General features: G+C 37.4%; 1 protein-coding gene across 1 annotated transcript in view; it reads left to right on the top strand.

The window, feature by feature from the left end:
* The window catches only part of LRBA (LPS responsive beige-like anchor protein), a 218,713-nt gene extending 201,674 nt beyond the window's left edge, over positions 1 to 17,039 (top strand). The window contains exons 20-23 of the mRNA XM_009643664.2: positions 5,538 to 5,639; positions 6,858 to 7,054; positions 14,288 to 14,439; positions 16,742 to 17,039. Of these exons, the coding sequence (XP_009641959.1) occupies positions 5,538 to 5,639; positions 6,858 to 7,054; positions 14,288 to 14,439; positions 16,742 to 16,832 (542 nt within the window). The 3' untranslated portion in view covers positions 16,833 to 17,039. The remainder of the gene's footprint in view (positions 1 to 5,537; positions 5,640 to 6,857; positions 7,055 to 14,287; positions 14,440 to 16,741) is intronic.
* Positions 17,040 to 18,603: the final 1,564 nt, after the last annotated feature.

The raw sequence follows: 18,603 nt of genomic DNA, 5'->3' as shown, positions 1-18,603 counted from the left end.
GACTTCCAGTTCTTCCAGCAGATGAGTCCCCAGTAGGGGCAAACTTGTTCCAGCAAACTTTGCGTTACACATGGTGTAGGAATTAAGAGGCTGGGGATTGTTGACTTTTGAAATCTGAATTGTAATATCCAATTCATGAAGGCCTGTTAAATCTTTGTCTTTACTGTGTTGATTCTGGAAACATAGTGAGCCTGTTCTCTTGACACGACGTGTAGGAAAAATCTCATATTAGTACTGAATCACTGTCAGTCACTTGTTGCACAGCGTGACTGCGGGAAGGAGGACAGTAAGCCTTTCCTGTGTTATATTTGCTGAAATGAATTCTACAAGATAAATCTAGTATTTTTTTTCTTTACTGAACAAACGTAATCACTATAGCAGCTTCTGTGTTTTATGTTTTTAGATTTTACTTCAGGATAGAATGATATGTTGTTCAAAGATAATTGCTCCTTTTTCAGAAAATGATCGGTTGAAGTGGTTTTTTTGCAAAACCAAAACTTGCATCAAGGCATAAGGTTGTGCTTTTTGTTGTGAAAAAAGTCTGAACAGATGGGAAGTAGTTTGAAGGAATTAGAGGAAATGCTGATGGAGTGTCATGTGAACAACCGGACAACAACGAAGTTCCTATATAATATGAAAAGATTACATCTTTATGTAAAAATGCATATTTACAAAGGAAAGATTATTCAAACTTAAGTTTTATGAATGCTTCAGTAATACTGTGTGGTATTGGTTTAGTGAGATCTCCCATCCATCAAAGAGCCAGCCTTTCTGCACCAGTGAAATGGGTTTTTAACCAGTTGGCTGTTATGTAAATGTTCACTGTGTGTGAGCCATAAATAATGTTAATGTACGAAGTTTGTATAATAACTGACAGTCATCACTTGGATGTAATTAAACTCTGAAACTTGCTATATAATCAACGGTAGAAGCCTAGCAGCAAATTAGTTTTCTTGATTTACTTACATTTTGCTGAAAGCACTTTTGTCCAAATGTCATATATTCTGTAAGTACATTTGTACTTCTCAAATTGATTTCAAACCTTTTATTGTTTTTCCTCAATTTTTATCACATGAAGCAACTTCAAAATTTTGAAATTTTAAAAATGATTTTAGAAGACTTTTCTTACGTATGTAATGTGGTTTGGTTGATGTATCCTTCTGAGAAAGTACTCGATCACTTATTTTTGCAAGAAGTAGGTAAAAGATAGTTACATTAACTGATGCTTCATTTAATTTGGATTTTATATTGACATAAAATCACATAATTAATTTGCCATTTAAAAGTGCCCTACAGCCTCTGCAATCATAGAATAATAATTTAGAAATTACTGTTTGGCTGTCTGTGACTTATCATAATTAACTGTCTTCTCAGCATAAAACATAAAAGGGAGCGTACTCAAATATTTTATATTTTATTGTGTTGCATAATATTATCTCACCCAGAAATAGTAGGAAGTATATCTCATATTTCATTGTGATGTAAGTATTTCAGCTGATCTCCAGTTTGATTTCTTTTTAGGGAGAGATTTTTCTTAAAATATGTTCCTATCTTTGGCTCAGCTCTTACAGCTTAGTGCTGGAAATACAGAAAGTGGTCTTTTTAGCAATTTACTGTTGGATTTAAAATGCCATGATCCCATTTTGTTTCGTAACATCACCAAGGCTGAAAAAATAACGGAGAAAGACCCAGGAATACAAACCAATTTCTTGTTATCCAGTAAGGCGGATCTTCTGGATGTCATTAAACTAGAAGAAAGTTTTGACTTTGCTATAATCCTGCTGTTCCTTTTTAAATGTAGTTTCCAAACGCCTAACGTTTGTTCACTGAAATATCGCCATAAGCTGATGTGGTCTCATGTGCTCTTCGTTTATCTTCTGAAGCTTGAATTTTATGATTTAAAATCTACTTTGGCCACTTAAGGAAGAGTAGTATTTTATGCTATTTTCTATGGGAAAACAACTTTGCAGAAATTATTTATTGGAATGTAGGAGCCTTCTTTTGAAATAATTTGAATGGTTACTGTAAAGGTAAAGTATTCTGTCCATTACTGGAAAATAACTTTACATATACCTCCTGTGACTTAAATAAATCATTGACGACGTTTCTCGCAATGTGAATGTGGCATTAAGATTCTTACAGCATTCAACTTCAAGAAGCAGTCCAGTAACGGTATAGACTAAAGATATTATTATATACTATGCTGAGAAAAGCACATCTGTAAAACTGTTGTGTCTTGGTTATTAGTGCTAGGATTTGAACTATCTTTAATCTCATTTGACTTGTTCATCTTCCTTAAGGATCTCCATAAAGATGCACTGAGTATTCTTTTCAGCCCTTAGTTAGGGTTTGCATCAGTGGTCGTAAACCTGCTTAGCGGACAAAGACTCTTTTCCCTTTGAAGTCACTTCCCCAGCTTTTCAAAAGGTCTGCAAGCCGGTTCCCCTAAAACAATTTAGAAAAGTTTGAAGTGGTGCCCCTTAAACCAGCAACAAAATAAAATTTTCTCTTTGCATTATTGAAAACCATGACAATCTTCTGAAGCAATAACAATTTAAAAGCTTTTAAAGAAATCTGTTCTGCTCTACGACCAGCTTTTAAGTTGACCCCATTATTTGGAAAATCAGAGGCTTGGAAACCCCTAAATACTTGACATTCTTATCAAAGGAGTCAGCCTGACTTTTCACAGGACTCCTCTCTTACAGTATTTATTCAAGTCCTAATTTCTTTAAAGATACTGTTCAGATTTCTTCCATTTCTTTTGTGCATTAAAGTGTTTCTTTAGAACCAATCTAATTTAGTAAACAGTTGATATAGTTTGTGAAACACTGATCCTGCCACCTGTAGGTTTATACTCCATTATGTCTGAAGTCAAGTCCAAATTCTAAAAAGACTGAGAGCGTTACTTACATAATTTTACTTTTCTGTGGACTGTGATAAATATATATGCTCAGTTTCTACTTCTAGTTTTCGGAAACTTCTCTCCTACATTTTTGTATCTAGCTTCTGACAGCCGAACATAGGTAAAGCCTACAGTAACGTAGTTGCTGTAAGCAATGTTTGCTATAAGCATTTTGTTTATCTGCACCTCCAAATAATTCATTCAGACGTTGCTTCTTTTAAGTCCTTCTGACGCCAGCATCTTAAATTCATTGCCTCAATAATGTTGTACATTTGAAATGTTTCTGATTTCAAAAGTTTCATTAACACGTGTTGTATTTAATTAGATTAATTCCTTGCAGATCTATGCAAGTATGTGATAAATGCAATTTCTGAAAGCAAAAGAAAGCAAAATAAAACAATAAAACCAGAATTCTAACATTTTGCTAATGTAGGCAGCTCATTTAAAATAAAACAAACCAACAAGAGCTTTAGATGCACAAAGCTGTCTCCTCTTTTATGGCTTGGGGACAACAGGGAGAAAGAATTAGGTCAACAAAATTAAATTGTTACTGGATAGTACTGTTACGATTGCTTTTACATTTTCCCCTAAACCTGCAGATTTGTGGCTTGTCTACACAATGTTCATTTATGAATCTTCTAAGGTGCCTGCCCCATGCTCAGGCAAGGAAAGTTCAGTAGAGCAAACTTTCTCCAAAAGGTTGGTGAGCGTTCATAGGATCAGCCACCTGAGAAATACCTAGAGGTCATTAAGTCTGCCCTTATGCTTCTAATTTGTTGGGAGCCTTTCCTTTGCTTCTGAGCTGTCTGCCATACTTCCTGGGTTTGAGGGTGTTTTGCCAAACAGTATACAAACCAGAAGCAATAGCTTTTAATGATTATTTATTAAGAGATTTGGGGTGATTCAGCAAGTTGTGCCAAAGCATTTTCACATTTTAAATGCTGACAACATATATGCATATGTGTGTGTGTATATGCATACATATATATTTAGCGTGTATGTATATATCTAAGAAGAAACAGATTTATTTACTTTTCAAGATTTTTGTATTGTGGATATAGATTATAGATTGTAACTGCAGAATAAATCAAATTCTGAAAGGTCAGAATCCTTGATTTGATGCTTGGTCATAGATTATGACCTTTTCTGAAACGCCATTTGATCGTGGCAGCTACACGGACACTCTGGGAGGTGTTGTAAACGGTCTGAGTGAAAATATAAAATATTGAGGGCAAGCTAAGCTTTTACTTGTGCAAGCCCAGATCTACACTTCTTTTCCATAGAGGCCTCTCACTGTACATGTGCAGCGTCTGGGTAGCTACCTGTTTTAATGGAGTTCCATAATTTCCAATAAGATCCAGTGCCAGTGTTGCTAGTACTGTTAAGGCTCTACATGTACAAGCTAATGACATTATGCTGGTTTTATCTTTTGAAAGGTTACAACCCCAAATATAATTTGAATGTTGCTACCTTACTAACCAGTGGAGTCAGTTGGCCCTATTATTACTCTGTCTCTTTGCAAAACCATCTCCCGTTTTTGAAATAAAAAAGGTTTTATTTTACCACTGCTTTACTGCCTTGTTGGTATCTCACATATCATCAGTTATTGTGAAGGGAAATTATTTCCCCGCTGCTTAAAAACTCATCTAATCCTTTTTAAAACTACACGATAGCATTGCCCAATATACATACTTTAGAGTTTAAAAGCTTCATAAAATGGTATGAATGAACTAATTATGCGGTAATATAAAAATAACATTGTGATTTCTATGAAATGCTAGCATTCTTGAAGTGGGTGATCCAGCGAATGACCTGTGAGTGAAGTTCTAAAAGTATTTAAAGAGCTTTACAGCATTTGCTTACCCTTTCTCTGTCTTGACCTGGAGAATACATATTTTTTTTCCTTCCAATGTGCCAGTTGTACAATTTCTTTTACTTTATGGTATCCATGTATGTTTGATTACAAAGAGAATCTCAGAAAAATACAGTTTTATTTGTTCTTGTTGCAGGGAAATGTCTAATAGGAGCAGCAGTAATTAATGTTGGATTTGGGTGTTTTGATTTTGCAAATTCATCTGAAATTCATTCTGATTATGGGCCAAACTCCACATTCTTACAAGGAGCTAGACATAAGGTTGAGGTTTCAACACCGTTACTCGATTAAAATAAAATCAACGGATGTTTTACTTCATCTTTGAGCACTATAGGCGTCTCCTCTCAGTACCTGTCAGAGTGACACTTGTGTTTACTTACGCCTGTTCAAGGAAAAGACAATAATTGACCACGATCTCTTCCTCCACAAAAAAAATTAAGAAAAAAAAAGGGGGGGGTGGGGAGATGGAGGGAGGGGAAATGCAAATCTGTGTGCTCTGACTTCTGTTTGTTTGTAACTACAACACCTAACTTTTATATTGATGTGCACTAGTAAATGTGCAGGTTGAATTCCTATAGTACACCGCTGCTGTACTACGTAGATAGAAGTACCAAACAACCATATGCAAACAGCAGATAGAAGTGATTGGTAGGGAACATGAACTCAAAGAGCAAGGAAACCAAAGATGCTTCAGTGATTGAAAGCAGTGATTTGAGAAATAGATTATAACAAAGGACTGCTTTTATTGTTTTTTCATTGAAGGTGATTTTGCAACTCCGCGAGCTATTTTGACAGGACATGACTATGAGATCACCTGTGCTACCATTTGTGCTGAACTTGGCCTGGTAATAAGTGGTTCAAAAGGTAAGGTAGCTGTCGTCATTTCGTTCTGTTCATGGAGCTATAATCCTAATGCAAAAAGGAATAGAGTCTCAGATGGCAGATTTTGTTAACTTTATGGTGGCTTTGTTTCAAACCTTTTTTTAGTTGCTGTGGAATTTGAAACCTCTTTTTTAAACACATTATAACTGAGGATTATTCAGACATTTACAAGAAGAGGCAACCACAACAGTCTTCCTGTTACAGCCCACTGATTGCTATTCCTTTTTGTTTGTTTATCCAGTGTAATTGCATATAGCATACAGTAGGATACAGCTCTTGACTGCCAGGATGGTGAAGAATATTTGTTATGGATAACTTCTAAGAAAGGGAGGCAAAAATTAGTTTTAGGAGAAAGAGAATGTGCTGTTTTGTTTGTTTGATGAGGGGTATATATAAACTCCCAGCTAAAATTTGTAATTCTGTTCAGGCTCTTTGAGCTTAGCTGCAAAGCCTGTAATACGCCCAATTTGTGTTCTCAAAGACCTGCTTTTATTGTTTATATTGTTTATAATTTGTTTATATTGTTTATCATTTTCCTGTTTGTGGGTCCACACTTATTTTTAAACTGGAAAATCCTTACAATTAAGATATTTCTGCTTTAGTGTTTCCAAAATTTTAAAAATGATTTCGAAAAGACACTTTTTCGAAAAGACACTTTTTCAAAGTTGGGTGTACTCACTTTATGCACCTGTGCATGTTTCTGTTTTATTCATGTGAACATCTGTGGCTTACATTGAAATCAGGTATTTGTCCAAATGTATTGAAAAGCAAATATTTAGTGGATCATGTATAGGTTAAAATCTTAATATGAGAATATATAACTTTAGAGTACCTCCTCACACACCTCTGTGTGTCTTCGTATTTTGAAAATCTCATTTTAGGATTCAGTACATTTCTTTTTGTGCTCTCAAAATTAACTGCTACCAGTTTTAAAAGAAAATCCACAAAAGAAAATCTGTTAGGTCTCTAACTAGTTTTGATAGGAGCTCTAAAATACCTTAATACAAAGCTTTTAAGGGATAAGCTGTTCATTTTACTCTCTAGCACCCTTCAAGTCATAAGCTATCCATTTGAACATGGTAAAATCATAATGTATTGTAAGTGATTACCTAAGTAGAAGTCATTACTTGTTATTTGATATATGATGTCTTTAAATGAGCATGTAAATCAATAATTAGAGATTTTATTTTGTCTCATTAGAAGGACCATGTCTCATACATTCTATGAATGGAGATCTACTGAGGACATTAGAAGGTCCTGAAAACTGTCTGAGACCAAAACTTATTCAAGCTTCAAGAGAAGGCCACTGTGTCATATATTATGAAAATGGCCTCTTCTGTGTATTCAGTGTGAATGGGAGACTTCAAGCCACTATGGAAACAGATGACAAGATAAAGGTGAGTGTACTCAAATGTGTGCTGAGGCCTGGTGGTTCCAGCATCAGGAAAAGCTATCAGTGTTGAGTTGCATGGAGAGTCTTTCTGTAGCCAGGCCATAGAAATATACGGTACTAGACAATAATAGCAGCATTCTGAAAAAATTGTAATTAAGGGGACTAGGTACTCCTGATAGCACTGGTTTTAATTTTAAAATAACTCTGTTCCTATAGTAAGGAATATCCTTTAGGCATTTCCGTGAACTGAAGAATACAAATATTACTAATTGCTGACCAGGAGAAGCCAGGCTACTTCTTTACTTTTGAGTCTGAAGGCAGGAGGTCGTTGGACATGATGGTTTGGATGCTGGCTTTCCATTTTGGCATCTCTATCTACATTCCTTCATCTTAGCTTGAGATAGCATTCCTGAGCTTCAGGAAGTTTATAGGCATATGTCTACATTTCAACTGAGGTTTTTTTTTCATTTTCATTTTTTTTCATTTTCATTTTTTTTCATTTTCAACTTTGGCATTTGCTGAGCAGGGAGCTAGGTTCCACATCTTTAGCTGCAAGAGACATGGAGCAAGTCCAAAACTATGCAGGAGGCATTTTAAGCTTATGGTTTTATGGAAATTATTTGATAATACAAAATGCAGGTCTTTTGACAGTTCCTGTGAAATAGTACCTATGAAGCAGAGCAGAACCTGCCAGCTATACTTCAGTGAAGCAGAAATGTCAAAAGAATACTTTCCTTGAATTAAAAATATCCCACTTTTTCCTTGAATGAGAAAAAAAAGGAAAGGGAAGGGAAAGAAATGAACACACATTACCAAATCTAGTAGAAAGTTACGGAATGCAGCAGAGACATGAAGCAAGATCACCTTGCTGGGCCAGCATTCAGGCTACCTGAATTATCTGAAGTTATGGTCTCTATGCCAGTAGTTGTGGTCTGAGAGGCACAGACCTCCAAGCTGACTTTCATAATCTGATGGAAGAGCCCAGCTGCTGGGATTCCCAGTGTTCTCTTTAGTTGAACACTCAAAAATTTTTCCTTTATTTGGATTAGACATTTCAGGAAGAAAAAGCTTCTTCACCCTCATGTTCGTTTTACAGGATTACTGAAATTCTTTCAGATGTGCAAAATTGTGAGCATTTTAAAATTTGCACCTGTTCTTCTCTTGACTCTGTTCATATTAATTCGTAAGATGAAAGAATGTGTCAGTATATTTGAAAGAATTTTGTTCTTTATAATTTCCATTTTATAATTTACACTGAACAGTGAATGCTCCATTACCACCGAAGTCTCCAGTGTAGTTCAGTGTATTCCACTTAAAAACTTGTAAAATTCTGCCATGTCCTATACTCTGTTAATCCAGCATCCCTGTGTTTTTAACATGTCAGATACATTGGTGGCAGAACATGGAGAAATAACTCTCTGTGTGGGTCTCTTCCACAGTTAGAGTGCTGTCTGCAGGGGTGAGAGGGCATTTGAACGTTGGATGCTATGGCAGCCACTAGTGTGGATTTGAGGCTGGGGAAATGAAGTAGGAATGTGTATATTTCTGTCCCAAGCCATTTTTCCAAATTAATGTAGATTCTTGCTTCAATTCTCTGAAATTGCACCTTTGGCTGTCCTTGTACAAATGCTTTTGAGATTTTCAGCCTAGCCTTCATCCCAGCTCTTTCCATAAAGCAAGTACATATCATGGTGTTTTCTCTTTTTACAATAATAATGTTGATAATCTGTCACTTTCAGTTGTGATTATGTTGTCAGCTAGGCCAGCAAATCTGTAAAATATCTAGAAATCCCTTGCCGGCTAAAACAATTTCTGTAGTGTTTCAGTCAGTACCCACAGCTGTAGGAATGTTGCTAGAGGCAATGGAAGTTCTCCTCTCTGTGGGCCAGAATTACAGATGTACCAGGGGTTTTGGTTTTATTTTGTTTTGTTTTGTTTTCTTTCTCTCCCAGTGGTCCCAGTTGGGCTTTACGCTTAAACAATCTACAGCGTCTTTCCCAGGGCTTCTGCACTATATCATGTTAGAAGGCAAGTGGCAACGGCATGATTAAAGTAGGGGCGTTTAAAATGAATAGTACCTACCCATGGGCTGTGCTGACAAACACTTCTCATTGGTTTTTGCTTGAGGAGGATAGAAAAGGGAAGGAAAAGGTCATAAGTGTTGAATCTGTAATGTAAAATTCTAATTTCTGTTTTCCTATGTCATTATGGACCTGTATTTCAGAATGTTATTGACAAAACTAGCAGTTTTCAGTAGTGATGTCTGCAACAATACTCTGATTTTCTTTCTTGTATTCTTGTGCTGGAAAACTGCTAGAAAAAAATTCAGACGCTCTGGGGAAATTCAAAGTCTAATCAATGCCTTCCACCTGTTTTTGTTTTAAATACTGTATTGCTCAGTGGAACTTAGGCATATCGCAGTACATCTACCATGTAATGTTTAGATATCTTAATGAATAACTTAACTCTAAATAGTCTGCTTGTTCTGAGAAGTAAAGTTATTTTACCCTAAACAAAGCCTGTATGCTGTTTCACCCAGAGGAACCAATTTATTTTCCTTTCCTGAGTCTGTTTTGAAATGTGGAAGTGCCCACAAGACTCCTGCTGCTGTAAGCCAGGGCTGTCACAGTGTCAGCTCTGCCTTTTTATAAAGCACTGCCTTTCAAAAACCTGAGATGTTAAAAGGGATTTGGGCAAAGTTTTGAGACTTTCCAAGGAATACAAGTCAGAAATGCAGCTTTTAGAGCATTGCTGAAATTGTGCGCTTTGGGGATTATTTGAGATTCTGAAGCTCATGTTGTGAGAAAGATTAGCTGCAGAGTTGTTTCAGTTTCATACCTAGTAGAATCGTAGAAAAACTACGCTGGGGAAAAGCAGAACAGTAAAATTGATTCATGTCGTCTTCTATACCAGTTGGAGTACTTGGGAGTAAAAGCATCCTTTCGTTTGTTAAATCTTGAAGGGCATGTCATGAAACTGAAATGTTGACAGGGTGACCTTTTCTTCCATTCATTCCTTCATTCATATATGTGTGTGTGTGTGTGTATATATATATAGGCAAGTGGCTGAGAAATTTATTAATAAACAATAAAAATAAATAAATCAACATCTTGTCTTCATGACAAGCCAATGACTTAGTAAAATTGCATAGGTATTAGTAAGGGTTCAAAGCCTATACTTTATTTAATCAAAAGATCACAAAACCCACTGCATTTTACAGGTAGTGGAAGAGTTAAAGATTAATGGCCTTAATTTGCCTTTTAATATAGCATTTCTTCAGTAAAAGCCTCAAGTATAAAATTCAAGTGAACCATGACCGTAAGGTTAATGGATTTTCATCAGCTGAATTTTATAAGTGTAGCAAATAATTATTTGTCACGGTCTTCATTGTAATTTGAAAATACCCTTAGGAGACTGCCATCGCTGTAGAGAAGAAAACCACCCCATATTGATTTTTGCTTCTAATGAATAATCTTTTTAATAATTGTGTGTGGTATGTTAGATCTCATGATCATCTACTCAGTGCATGCAAGTTCTAGATAATTTTCAGAGTCTTATCTCAGTTTGTTTTCTACCCCTTTCTTACTGAGTTCCTACACTCTTCCAAGAGGGTCTTCAAGAGAGCTTTCAAGCTCCTGGGGACTGTGCTTTGGGAGGTGCTTGGCATATTTTTGTAGGCTGGCAGAAGCAATCACAGAAGCAATTTATGGTTGGACCATTTGTTTTTGGGGGGGAGAAGCTTCAGGTCAGAATACTTATCTCTAACCTTGGTTAGTATTCAATTTTAAATACTTTGATACGGTTGGAAAACAACTCCACATATTCTGCTTTATTGTGTCTAAATTTACATGTATGTGTTGTCATCATAATTCAAAACATCTGGAATAGGTTTATCAACTGGGTTTTTTCAGTGTTATAATTTTGTTTACAGTCTATGTTTGTATTTCAATTACATTCATTTCAAAGTTAATGTCTGAAATAAAACTTCAGCCGTGTGATTCATTCTGATTACTTGCGAGTTGCAGCAAACACTCAAAGTTTATAATATAGTATAGAAGCTCTATCTTAATGTAAGTGTTCCACACAGGATATATTTGGCATCATAGTAGTAGAGTAGAACAATACAAAAAATACAGATATGCAATATGTCTGACCAGTTATTGCTGTGCATGAAGCAGTATCTTATGTACACTGTATATTTTGGTTTCTAGACTTGTCAGCAGTCTGTATAAACACTTTAACGTTGCATGAACGTAACATTTTTGTGTGTTAGTTTCTCTCATTTTTGTGGTGCATGCTCTTTAAGTTCGGTATACTAAAAACCACAACAAATTCCTTTTCCCAAGGAATTTAAAGTCACAGTGTGTTACAAGTTTTGCATATTGAAAAACTGTAGAAGGCGAGATTGCAAGTGCCAAAATACTTGCAGACGTCAGCAGAGAAAGATATGTTTGCAAGACCCTGCCTTCGGTTCTTTCTGCTGTTTCCTAAATTTAAATTTTTGAGCTGAAATTTTGCTTGTACATAAACCTCTTGAGGCAATTTCCTTGCCTTCCAGTGACAAGGTATTAGTTAAAGTGGATCAATCTGTTTGTAGAACGTGTGTGTTTGGCATTTAAAAGCCATTGCTCTAAATATTCTCCATGCTTACACTGTTCTGTTGAAAAGTTTTGTGGCTCCCTGCCTTGGGTCAGGAAGCTGAAATTTATGATGAATTAGTCCTGGTGTGAGGGATGTGTATTTTGTTGAAAAGCTGCCCAAATTTAGCTGATTCACAAATCTCAGGTTAAATGCATTCAGCAGATAATGCTTAGCATCTACATTCTGTACTGAACATCTGTAGCCCAGGGGTGCGGAGTTTTCCCCTGCAACCAATCACCCCCTACAGTGAGGGGCACAAAAATGCCACGGCAAGAAACGTGATGAGGTGATCCTGGACGAGGGAGGGGACGGACTGATGGGGAAGCAGAGGAGAAAGAAGAGCGGAATTGAGGATAGAACCAGGGACAGAATGAAAGAGATGTTTGCAAGAGTGACAGGAACAGAGAAGCAGAGATAGGACTGCAGAAACTTGTCAGAGAGTGGGAGAAGACAAGAAGAGGCAGAAAGGAGTGAAGAAAAAACAGGAATTGGGAGTAGGAGCAATGGAGTGAAGGATTAGGTAGGATCAGGAGTTTAATAATAGAAAATAGTGCTTCATAGTATCAAAGATCCTTATTTTCCTTTTGATAACAGCAAATCATCCTGCAAACAACTAGCAAAGTTGTTTCTCACTGTTCTGTGTGCTCAAATGAAGAGGACCATAGGCTGCTGCTGTGCCGAGTATTGCATGCAAAAATAAAAGTAGAGCAGAGAAGGGAAAAACCGGGTCAAGCTGGGGAGCAAAAGTCAGAAAAAGAACTGAGAAGAGGAATCTGGAAACAGGAGGAGAGAGCAGAGGAAAAGGTTTGGGCTTACAGGAGTTATTAATAATGGTCCAAACTGGTTTTAAGGGTCTTGATCTCGCTGGTAGCTTGTGCTGATGTCATTCCACATGACAGAATTCATTCAACTTTTTGGGTTTGTTTGGGTTTTGGTTTTTTTTCTTTTCAGTAAACCCTACAAACCGTTCAGTTTTCCCATATAGTTGGAGGATGAGGATATAAAATCAGGACCTGGTATTGTCTACTGCTTAAGTTTCTTTTCTGCGTGGCAGCAGGACAAGGTCTTCCTTTCAGAGGGAGATTTGTAGTCTTCAGGATTACTATAGATGTAATTGCTAAGACCCGTATTGAAAAGATGTGTAAGATCTTGGTATTGCTGTGAGAAAAGTCAGTAATGGGGTCTTCCAGGGGTTGGTGTTGGGAACTAGTTTTATTCAGTCTTTTCTGAGGTGGGGAATGCGGAGGGTCTACAGAGTGATGAAGGCAATGGATGAGGTGAATGCAGAACTGTTACTTGGGAAACCCCACAATATGAGACCTATGGGCTACTCATTGAAACTAGTAGGATCACTTCAAAACAGATGGAATTATTTTGCATTGTAATGAACTTCTGCCACCCCACAGCACCCCGGAAGGCATCAGCAGGCTCAAAAAGAGATTAAGAAAATTAATGGGCAGCACGTCCATACATAGATACTAAAGGGAATGGACAGAGATATACTTTCTGATACTCCTGACCCAGTGATTGTGGGTGCTGCAGACCAAAGGGGAAGGGACTGTAGAGTGGCCAGCCTCACAGCCACTGTTGGTGTTACAGCACTGGGCTAGATGGATCGTGGTCTGTCTGACCCCATAGGGTATCACTTGTTTTAATAAAATTTCGATTTTGGTTCTCTTAAACCACATTTTGGCTTATTTAAACTGGCAAAAATCCCTCTTTAAGAAATATTTGTCATGCTTCCAATTCTCTTAATATCTGATGGTATCACCTGGTATAGTCATCAGGTAACCGAGGAAAGTTGCTGTTCTTCCAGGTACTCAGTATATATCATGATTTTTCCAACAGCACACAAGAAACATCAAAATAGATTGAAGACACCTGTTTCAACAAGTCTTCTCTGTGAAAACCAATGATATCCAATCTTTCTGCATGATCTGGATCCCAAATAAAGATTTCAAATGTAGATTTGCCATCAGTCCCCATGATCCGTGCACAATCAGGGTATAAGTCATTGAATTTGTCACAGGCAGAATCAAGATAGATGAGGAAAGGAAGCACAGTCTCTATTAAGAGAGGTGGATCATTATCTGATTAATCCAGAGCAGGAATCCAAAACCACTAGTCTAAATTAATTCTAGTAATTTGTATAGCATTTCAGTTCCCTCCATCACTCAGCCCTTTGCCAGAGAGAAAAGGAGGATAACTTCTGCTAGGCTAGTATTAAAGACCCTTGGGGGAATGTCAGGTACTATATTTTAATGCCAGTGCTGCTGGATCTTGTAAATCTAGCTAATTAGAAGAGTAAATTTCTTTAGCTGACCTCATATTAGATCTCTGGAATATGGAATAAATCACAGGTGAGGTAAAACTGAACTAGCCACATCTAATGTATTAAAGAGACTTGTGCAACACAACATTAATTCCAGTGCTGAGTAGAATAACATAACAATAATGTTGCTTCCCAAAAGCTTGTATTGCTATCAAGTATCCCTAGACATTCAGCTGTCAATGTAAAACTTTTTATGAAAGTAAAAGAAGGGGAATAAAAGCAACATGTATTTATCTGACAAATATTCATGTGATTTCCCCTTAGGCAATTCAACTGAGTCGCGATGGACAGTATCTGCTTACAGGTGGAGACAATGGAGTTGTCATGGTGTGGCAGATGTGGGACCTCAAGCAGCTTTTTGCTTACCCAGGGTGTGATGCTGGAATCCGATCCATGGCCCTGTCGTATGACCAAAGGTTAGAGCACAGTCTGGTCTTCACAAGAATTTCAGAGAATATATACTTACAATTAAATTATATTTTTCTTTTTCTGCTGACTTTGATTTTCTGTAGATCACAGATCCTGGTGCATATATTGATAATTCTGTGCATACATAAGTTTCTTTCTAACATGTCATATTTAGGGCAGATAATCTTTTTACAGGATTTCAGCTCATGGGGGAATGAAGAGTGATTCAAGAAATCTTACTTTGGCAGACTTTCAAGACAGGTTGAGTTACTGACCTGTGCCAATATACAGTGTGGTCGCGTGGAGGTAGAAGGTTACATACGTGCTTTTCATGTTTCTTCTTTCACTTACGACACAAATCACATTCCTAATTCCTCACCTTTATGTTAAAAATGGGGTAGTTGCACAATAAGGTCCCCTCCACGCATCCATATTTTGCTAAAGCAAATACTCATTTTAATTTCTAGAAAAGTTACTTTATGAACATAAAGCATGACCTTCCTTGCAGATTCCTTCTACTGAAGGCAGTTAGTATTTTACTGCTTTTTTACATTACACTTTCCGATGCAGCTGTACTTTCTCTGTTTTTATCACAAAAGTATTGCTTGTTTATAAAATGGATGTTTGGCATTTCATTTGTACACTTTTAGCTTGCGGGCTAGAATTTTGTTTGCTTTGGTGTATTTGCTTAGTGGAGTTCCTGTGTACTTTTCAAGCTGATTTGGCTCCTAAATCCCTTAGGAGTGTCTACGTTGTGCAGTAAAGCATATTGCTGAGACTCTTAACCTTCCGCTTACTGAAGTCCATACTGAATACTTTAACACTTTTTCCCGGACTACATTTCTAAAACTTACATAAAAAGAACTTAAAAAAATCCAAGCCAGCAAAATCTGTGGACCTCAATCAAACACTCAGCAACTTCTTGTTAAGCATAATTACAGGTTATAAGCGTTTTGGAAGAAACAGTTTTCCATTTAAAAGCCCCAGCTGTTGAAAATATTTCAGAAGTTGGAGTTACAGCTGTTGAATTTTAGACCTCTGAAATGTATGAAGTTTTGCATTTAGAGAATCTTTAACTGTAATTAATGGCACGGCAACATAATCTTCACGTGTCAATAAACTGAAATTTAATATGGACATCTATAAATTTGCCCATGTGCTCAAGGTAGGAACCTATTCACTTTGGGTTTGAAGACACAGAAACTCAGAAGAGATTTACTCAGAGTATTTTCCTGAGTAATTACTGAGTAATTACAGGTAATTACTCAGAGTAATTTATTCGGTATGCATGAATGTATGTGTTTGAGTGACACTGTGTAAAAAGACATTTTAACCTAATACAAAAACAATCAAAATGCTGCTCTTGAAATGAAATAGTATGATACTATCGAAATGCAATGTTTTGATGATCTCATATTTAGTCTTTGTTTTGAAGGAAAAATTACAGCTTTTTACTAGGAATTTTTTTTTTATTAATTCTGAGGCTTTTTCCTAAAATGCCAGAATTTTATATGTCTTCATACTTTTGATTTTTGTCAAACTTTAATGTGAGACACTAGAAAAGACGATACAGAAACTCTTGTAATTGTGCGCTATGTCAGGGTCATGGCCTTTCAAACAGATCTAAATGATCTCTAGTAGCAGGCCAAGGGTAAGGAATTCAGAAAGAAAGAGTGCCTCAGTGGGAAAGCACAGTGATTGCTTTCAGGAACTTCCAAAACAATCAAAGCTTTCAGATTGCTTTCAAACCCAAACACTAACATTTCCAGCTGAAGTCCCGTGCCCACATCCAGTTCCTTCACGTAGATCATGTGCTTATATGGGGGAAGCAAAATTGAAATGAACGCTCCTCCTAGCCTTCTTTCACTTGGCTGCTTCACCAGGGCTTCATCTCACTCCAATACTCCCCCCCCAAAACCAAGCAAGCAAGCCAAGAAATAATCCCAGGAAATCTGAAGTGGCCTTGCAGGACAGCGATGCTGGTAAACAGTTCTGTTGTCTAACTCGCCGGCCATATAAACCATTGTGTGGTGTTTTGTACGCTTTCTGATCCATAAATCTGTCCCAGTTGGTGCAGATGGCAGTTTTATTCAAATCCAGCTTGCTGGAGCCCTTGGAAGCCCGAGATGGGAGCCCCTAAAGCCTGACTTTTCTGGTATGTGGAGCACTTCCAGCTCCAGCTGTCTTGGGTGCAAGTTGGTCATTGCCCTGGGTTCTTGTGCCTGTATTGATGTAACTCTTTGGTGTGGTGACTCATGTATCTGAACGTGAGGTGGTTCACTGACTAATCTGGTCTTGTGCTTTCCTCAGGTGTATAATGACTGGCATGGCATCTGGGAGCATAGTGGTTTTCTACAACGACTTCAATCGCTGGCACCACGAGTATCAAACCAGATACTGATCTTCCCTGAGACGGAGATGAGCACTGATGTGGGCAGCTGTTGTCAGAAGGAAATGGAACGCAGCACGCCGCCCTCGGTGTCTGGCCCCAGCATTGCTCCTTATAAATAGCTGTATTACATCTGAATGTAACTTAAATCTGCTGGAAGAAGCAACCTATTTTTTAAAGTTAATTGCTATTTTTGTAGACCTTGCTTGACTTTTTTGGGGGAAGGGCAAAGAAGCAGAAAAATGGCTGCTGGGTTCTGTAGTTAAAAATCTATATTTTTAGTCATAATGAGAAGTCTATTTTGATGCCTGTATGTAAAAGAAACCTAAAGTAAAGACGGTTAAAACTCACATTCTAGCTATATTATGAAGAAATGGATTTTCCGTCTGAAGCTTTATCTATAACCTTGAGGAATATATGATTTTAACGTAATGGAAATGAATGATGATGTTTGGGGAATTTTAATCTGTGCTATCTGTACCACACTTTGTCTCGTACTTTTCCAAATGATTGTACTACATCGGCACTGAAGTTTCTAGCAATCAATAGTAATATTTAAATTATGGTTAATGTAATTTTAAACTTTGCAAATCGTTTCCATCAATGTTCCTATTCAAGCATGTTTCTAGGCCTAGCCAATTAGTTCCTTTTTAGTTGTATGTTTTGTGCAGTTAAGAGAGAGAAATTGGGAACGGAGCTCGTGTTACATCATGTGAGAATCCTTCGAGTTTCTCCCTGGCATCTCCTTCAAAGCGCACCAAAATGTGGCTTGTTCCTCAAAATCAGAAAGGCTATTTTGAAGACTTTAGACTCAAATTAGAAACCCACAGAGGCAGGTATTTTTTTAATAGGTGCAAGCACCAGAGCACACTTCTGCAGGTTGACTGTGACAGCTCGAAAAGGGCAGGTGGTCGCTGGTGGCCCGCTGTGCAGCAGCACGAGCGCCAGGCTTGGGGGCGACTCTGTGTCCCCAGAACCAGCCCCTGCCATACCGCAGCACACCCCATACTCCTTTTCTCCTCAGAGCAACAATATCTTTTATATTTTGCTGTCACCAAATCCAGTCAGATCCTGCCCAATCTTATTAAGTCATCGATTTCTTTTAGGAAATGAAAAATAATTTATACTACGGAACAATAAGTTATTTTGGTGTTGCACTAATCTACTTTTCTACAAGATTGCTGTGCAGAACTCTGTGGAAATATTTGTGAACAGAACTGTTATTGTTTTGTAAGTCTGTATTGCATAAAAATCTCCTTTGTATGTCGTGATCTATATGAGTTGAAATTTACATTCCATATCCGTATCGATGCATACATTGCTCTAGCTGCCTACTAGAGGAGTTCCTGGTTTTTCTAAGCATTTAAGTACTATCTCTTTCGGTAAAGATTTGGGATGAGAAAATTCAGTTTGAGTGAAGAAATTAAATAAAATTACATTTGTAATTGAGAGCTTCTGTGGCGTACTGGGTTCTTGTGCCTCAATGTATGTTCGCAACAGGGGAAATAGGTGCAGTGGCTGAGGCATTTACAGTGCGCTCGGTGTTTATGCCACGGTGACTCGAGTTTTCTGTGCTTTCTACATGTTTATACTGAGATGGTTATGCTGATATCGGTAGAGTTACCTTTTTATGTTTTGTGTAGCAGAAGGATGGTGTGACTAAGCGAAGGCTGTGGTTGTCATGCCTGTGGTAAGCATCCAGTACGTGGAACAGCAAGATTTGTTATGCAAAAGTTGTACTTCCCACTTCCTTGGCTTCAACCACATCCATAGCCTTGTAGCA

This window comes from Egretta garzetta, unplaced genomic scaffold (assembly GCF_000687185.1).
Source record: "Egretta garzetta isolate BGI_Z169 unplaced genomic scaffold, ASM68718v1 scaffold258, whole genome shotgun sequence".
NCBI lineage: Eukaryota > Metazoa > Chordata > Aves > Pelecaniformes > Ardeidae > Egretta > Egretta garzetta.
Note: the sequence above shows the minus strand (reverse complement) of the source record. Positions and strands in the feature narration are given on the sequence as shown.